This window comes from Rhipicephalus sanguineus, unplaced genomic scaffold, assembly GCF_013339695.2.
Source record: "Rhipicephalus sanguineus isolate Rsan-2018 unplaced genomic scaffold, BIME_Rsan_1.4 Seq6, whole genome shotgun sequence".
Lineage (NCBI taxonomy): Eukaryota > Metazoa > Arthropoda > Arachnida > Ixodida > Ixodidae > Rhipicephalus > Rhipicephalus sanguineus.
In genome coordinates this window covers 4,002-10,103 of record NW_023615595.1, presented here as the reverse complement: position 1 = coordinate 10,103, position 6,102 = coordinate 4,002, and the positions used below count along the sequence as shown (strand labels likewise).

Below are 6,102 nucleotides of genomic sequence, written 5' to 3'. Positions count from 1 at the left end.
GACGCCGGGCGCCCTGTCCTTTGTTGGTCGGTCTTTCGGGCGGGGAAGGAAGCGGCCCAGCGTGCATGAAGGCACGTGCGCGATGTGCACGCCTTCTTTTCTAAAAATCCGAGCCAACGCCTCGCTGGCTCCTTGGACGTATGGGACCGACACGCGTTTTGGAGAGCTGTTCGTCAATGCTGGCTGGGAGTCGCGTAACCTCTTTTTCTCTGCGTGGCGGGCGACGGATCGAATGAAATTTCTGGGATAACCGTTTTTTCTGAGGTCCGCAATTACGCGGGCCTCTTCTTTCCGGCGTTCCGTGTCAGTGGAACATATCTTTTTGGCTCTCTGAAGTAATGTGGACACAACGGAGGCCTTGTGGGTGGAGGGATGGGACGAATCGTATTGAAGGTATCGGCCGGTGTGCGTCGTCTCCACTATAGTCGGAATGTCCGAGGAAGCCCCGCCCAGGCGAGCGAAGCGTGGCAGCCGATCGCCTCCGCGACTGACGCTCATGCACGCGGCGATGTACTCCGTAGGCGGAGCGACCGGCCGTCCAGCTTACGACGTCAGTCCGGAGTGCGCGATCATTGGTGCAGGCTTGGGTGCATCCGCCCTTGAGGAGGCAATGCCGCAAACTTCTAAAGTTGTATCCGACAAGGGAGAACATCCTTAATTATAGGTCTCCCGTCGTCATCGCTTCTCCGTCTGTATGCGGCTCTGTTCTTGTTTTCTTTTTCCTTCTTTTTGCGCTGGTTCTGATATGTTTTGCTGAATACTCTTTCAGCAATCGTTATTCTCTTGCAATGACCAAAAATTGGAATACGCGAAGCTCTCGTTGTATTCACCAGCGTTTTGTCTTGATCAACATCATTTCACAGAAGAGTCCAATTGTGACTTTACAAAAGCTAAAACTGAAATTTTATTTATATTTTGGCGTTAAGAAACAAAAAAGTGTGGGACCACGTTGTGGCTATGCTGGCAGACAGCAGTTTCGTATTGCATGTTTAGAAATAAAATCACTTCAGCGTATCTACCGTACCACCATGCGAAATAATGCAGTGGCTCTAGAAGCATAAAACCATCATATTGACACGCGCGCTCCTTTTGTTATTTTTATGCAACTGGTATGTTACACCTATAACCACTGCCTTGCGCAAACGGCGCCGGAATGCCTGGGAAGCTTCCAGATCATTTCAGAATCTTCTGATAGGCTTGAGCGCCCAAGACCGAACAGTTGAGTTCATTCTAGAACTAACGCGGCCACCGGCCATAAGGATCAAATGTTCGATGCCGCATGTATAAGTGCCGACACGGCTTACCGCCAATCAGAACGACGGCCGACGCTCTGTTCGCCGCTGTCAGGGTACAGTGTGTATTGTCTGTTCTTTGCTTTTTCATTTCCTGGGCACAGCTTCGCCCGAATAATGTGTTTCGTCTCCAACACGCCGACTGCTACCTTCTTCAACGTCACGACCACGTGACAATATCTAACCAGGGCACATCGGAAGACTATGCGTCGTTGAATTCATGAGGTACAGCGGGTGGCATATTTCATTGCGACACTGCTATGTAACCGCGAGAAACTGCCAAGAGCACAGATCTTTGGGCAATGTGCAACCTAGCGCGGAGACGGATTCGGTCTCCTGTATTTCGCGTGTCAACGCTGGAGGGCACACGCCTAATTGCCATAATTCGCTGAGGAGGCGGGGAAGTCGTTCCGCATGTGTGAATTCCCGTAGAAGCGGAGGCGGACTTCTAGAAAGCGCGGCAGTTGTTAAGGACAATTTTATTTTTCTTCATGAGTTAGATATGGACTGGTTTAGTTATGTATGTCAAGTGTAGCGACGGGGTATATAAGAAGCGCACACCGCCCTATCCAGCAACGAACTGTTTCTTTCAACAACAAGCAAGCAGGAACTCCGAGACCATCAGATCAGGATGAAGGCAGTGGTGCGTATTGAACTTAGTAACGAAATGCCTACGTTGGGAACAACCTGACCTCTCAGATTGTAAAGCAGAATGTTGGAGTTATCAATGCAGCCTAGGCCATGTAATGCAGTAAGAGTTGTGGCGGAAGTAATAATCTAATTCCATTACCGGAACTAAAGCAAGACGAGGATTATTTCGAGACGGATCGGAAAGACCTCCGTCCTGTGGCATAAAATGATGCCCATGATGAAGACTACTATAATACGCGTGAACGCATTTATCCTGAATTTCTAGCGTATTCTACATTGAATGTGATTTTATTGTGCAAAATAGAGAAGGAGGAACCAAAATTACCTTCAGTTATTTCGGCTTAGCATAGTTCAAAGTAACGGGTGGAAATTAGGTTGAATGAACAGGAGTAGGTGTCTCTGGCAAGCTGGCTGACATTTCGATAGGTTTCGATGGCTTGCAGCACATATCGACGAATTGGAAAGGTTTTGTAAAGTCCATACCCTATGGCGCCTTAACTGTTCAAATGTCGTGGTTTGTAAAGGATGCTAACTACTGAGACACGGAGTCGTTTAACGAATGAATATTCGAGAGACCGTCGAAATTCCTCCTCAACTGCAATGATTTCATGAATATGCGCTCGAACCTACAACGTTCGTCATATACAGAAACCGGCCACATTGAAGGTAATCACGGGTGGTGTTTGGTTGCATTGTGAGGATCCCATCAGTTTTCAATAGTTTCCTAGATTAAATACAAGCACTTCAGTCTGAAATTGCCCTCTCATGTGATGGTTCATGGTTCGCTCAAAATGTGATTGATAAAATGGCATCATTACAGAAGATTATGATTCACTACTGCCAGCTAGCTTCGCAGAGGTTTCCGAGCACTTATCTGAAAACACCTTCCACTTTGATGCATCCCTTAAAAACAGGTTTGCCTGCTGGTGCTAACAGCTGTATTTGCTGTGGTTACTGTGGACGCCGGTCACCATTACGGAGGCTATGGTGGCGGTGGCGGTGGCGGCGGAGGTGGAGGAGGTGGTCATGGATACGGCCACGTCATCGTGATTCACAAACACCACGGAGGCTACGGCGGTGGCGGAGGGGGTGGAGGTGGCGGCGGAGGCGGCTACGGAGGCCACGGGTGGTGGTAGCAAAGCTGAGCATAGTACGCACCCCTTTGCGCCCGCCACGCTTTCATTATGAAACAGAAACGGTCAAAAGGCTGGCTATGGAGAGAAAGGAACCTTGTGACTTGACTACCATTGTTTCAAGCTGTAAATAAAGAAGCGTACTTGGCTCAGTGTCAGTGAATTTTTGCATTCGTAATAGTCGTCGCACACCGTATTCGTTCTCGTTACAAATCATTGCCGGAAAAACGTGGAATGTGCTCTGAAACATTGCAATTCTACACATAAATGGATGTCTTAAGGCTAATGCGTGGCCGATTAACGAGTTTAAAATCTATAGCACTGTGGCGATGCATCGAACGCGACCAGCACTTCGATGAGCGCACGTCGGGACGCATCGACGTGCTCCGCGATTCGACCAAGCGACACCCGTGTTCCAGGACTACGCTGTTAAAGCATCGCCTCAGAGATTGCGCGCCGGCGCGCAATCCCGGAGGCCATGGTTAAAGTGCCTCGATACCAGCCAAAAACTCTGGCCGCCCTAGAATCAAAGGGTCGCCCTAGACACAGTTACGTTCTTTGCCTTTCGCTTCGTGTTAGCGTGTGACGGCTCAGTGTCGGAGTAGCGCTGCTTCCACATACACCAACGTTGTTTCGCCTTCTTAACACCTATAGCGCACCGAAGGGACAGGGACACAAGAGAAACAACGTGGACGCAGCGCTACGTCCACGTCGTTTCTCTTGTGTCCCTGCCCTTCGGTGCGCTATAGGTGTTAAGATGGATTACCAGCATGCCAAAGCTCACGTTCTTTCAAGTTATTTCGCCGCCGACTGATTCGAGTGCGATAGCACCGACTAATAAAACTGCTCCTGTAAGCGCTGCAGAATGGCAACAATGTCGACGGTCAAAAATCGTGCCCTGGTCGAGCGAGACAGAGGCCAGCGGGACGTGGAACGCTTGCGTACGTTCGCGGCTCGAACTACAAACCTCTGCCTCCCGTGTTGCTGAAGCACAGTGTGGTAGTGTGTGCATGAGCATAGACGTAGGTTGCCCTCTTACACGGCAGCGCACACCGTCGTGTTTCTCTGCTTAATTGACGACGCTTTCAAGTGCATGTTAAGTACCACTGTTTATAATGTGCTTGTTCATGTCACCTTTGCGCGGGATTCACGATACGCTGTGCCCAGGTGTATGTTAAATACTTCAGCTATCACAGGCGTTTAAATCATGACCATGGGCGTTAGTCGTCGCGATGGAGATGTGCCACTAAGTGTCAACGTAGGTGCATACACGTGAAACGGGGCTAAACAAGAATAGACATTGTTCAAGCTCTCATATATCACTACACAATAAGCACTACTTCTCTGACGACACGTTTCACTTTCGTGTTATTCCTATTCATATGATGGAGGGATCAGCCATGTTTTTTTACGTATCTCATCAGCAGAAAAATTCACGGTATTTGACGGCAATGAGAATGGTACAATGAAGCTAAGTAATAAAGATCTTGCTCGATGCGCGAGCTGCGTTGTCACTTTGTCTTTGCAAAAGCCCGCCGCGGTCGTGTAGCGGTTACGGTGCTCGGCTGCTGACCCGAAGGTCGCGGGCTCGATACCTGCCATGTCGGTCGTATTTCGATGGAGGGAAATGCTTGAGGCCAGTGTACTGTGAGATGTCAGTGCACATTAAGGAAACACCAGGTGGTCGGAATTTCCGGAGCCCTCCGCTACGGCGTCCCTCATATCATGGTTTTGGGATGTTAAATCCCAAATACTATAACGTCCTTGCGAAAGCGTGAAGCCGATGCCAAAGGAAGTCTTAAAAAAAACTGTGCAGTTAAAAAATGTATTCACCATGCGGGCTTGCGTATGTGTCTTAATGGTTTCCAAGAATTGTCACATTCGTTCTGTAGAATAGCGTGAAGAAAAGTCGTGCTGTCAGTAAAAGGCTTTGAAGACAAAGCTAGCGTACGCTTTCATGGATAACTGAATTTTTTGTTTTAAAGGGACTGTCTACCGCTCAGAAAATTTGTTCTGATTGTGGTGAAAATTAGAAGATCATTCGTCACATCGGTGGCAACGAGCATGCATTTGCCCCATAAAAAAGGAATTGTATTTTTAATTTGATAGTGAAAATCGTGAAACAATGACCCCTAGCGTCACCCAACGGCGATGTGGCTCAATCTACTGGTATGACAAGAAATCCTTGCAGGTAGACTCATTTCGCTTAAAAACAAACATGTATAACTTGAAATTGTATTTTACGCGCTTGAGGCACCTTTCGGTTGCGTCAGAGAGCAATCATTTGCTGTTTTTTTTCTCAAGCATACAAAAAAGCGCCCGGTGGCGCTGCTTGCGGCGCCGTCTTACATTTCGTCTGCTTCAACTCATGCGATATGCCATGCGGCTCTTCGCGCTGGTCGTACTGTGCCGCTGTAATGTTATTAAGATGTCTCACATGTGCCGCGCTGTGAAGGCGCGCATTTATTGTCTCTTGTTGATGGATCGACTTAGCTTGGATAGCGGCAGCAGTGCTAAAATAAACGCATAGACTGCGATTACAGCAAAACAAGTGTTCTGTAATCGTATAATAAGGCTTAATTTAACCGCTAGCGCGCTGAAAACGACTGTTACATTCATTACAAAAGTGTTCAGCGAAAATAAAGCATCCCTACAGAAATCACAAGTGCTTTCGGTTTTAATTCTTACCGGCACACAATCGTCATCGCGTCCACCAACCAGTGTTGCGGGCATGTTTCACGCCAATGGAAGAAGACCGAACGCAGATCGAAAAATTGTGTTTTAAAAACTTCTACTCACTTTCCAGAGAAACCGCTGCAAGGTTGGACACTTCAGACGGTATGCTTTCTATTGCGGTACAAAACAGAAAAGTGATGAAGGACGGTAGACAGTCCCTTTAAGTTACCTTAGCATCGGTCAAGGGACCCCAAACATTTTTGCTTTTTTTCTTGTTGTGTGGCCACGGACGCACTTTCATAGAAGGCCGAAATCAGCGGAATTTACAAAATGAACGACTAAAACGTCTC

At 47.9% G+C, this 6,102-nt stretch overlaps 1 protein-coding gene across 1 annotated transcript; it reads left to right on the top strand.

The window, feature by feature from the left end:
- Positions 1-430: 430 nt before the first annotated feature.
- On the top strand, positions 431-3,079 carry LOC119377877 (uncharacterized). Its single transcript, XM_037647174.1, has 2 exons — positions 431-607; positions 2,858-3,079. The coding sequence occupies exons 1-2, from the start codon at positions 431-433 to the stop codon at positions 3,077-3,079; spliced, it is 399 nt and encodes a 132-aa protein (XP_037503102.1).
- The last annotated feature ends 3,023 nt before the right edge of the window (positions 3,080-6,102 follow it).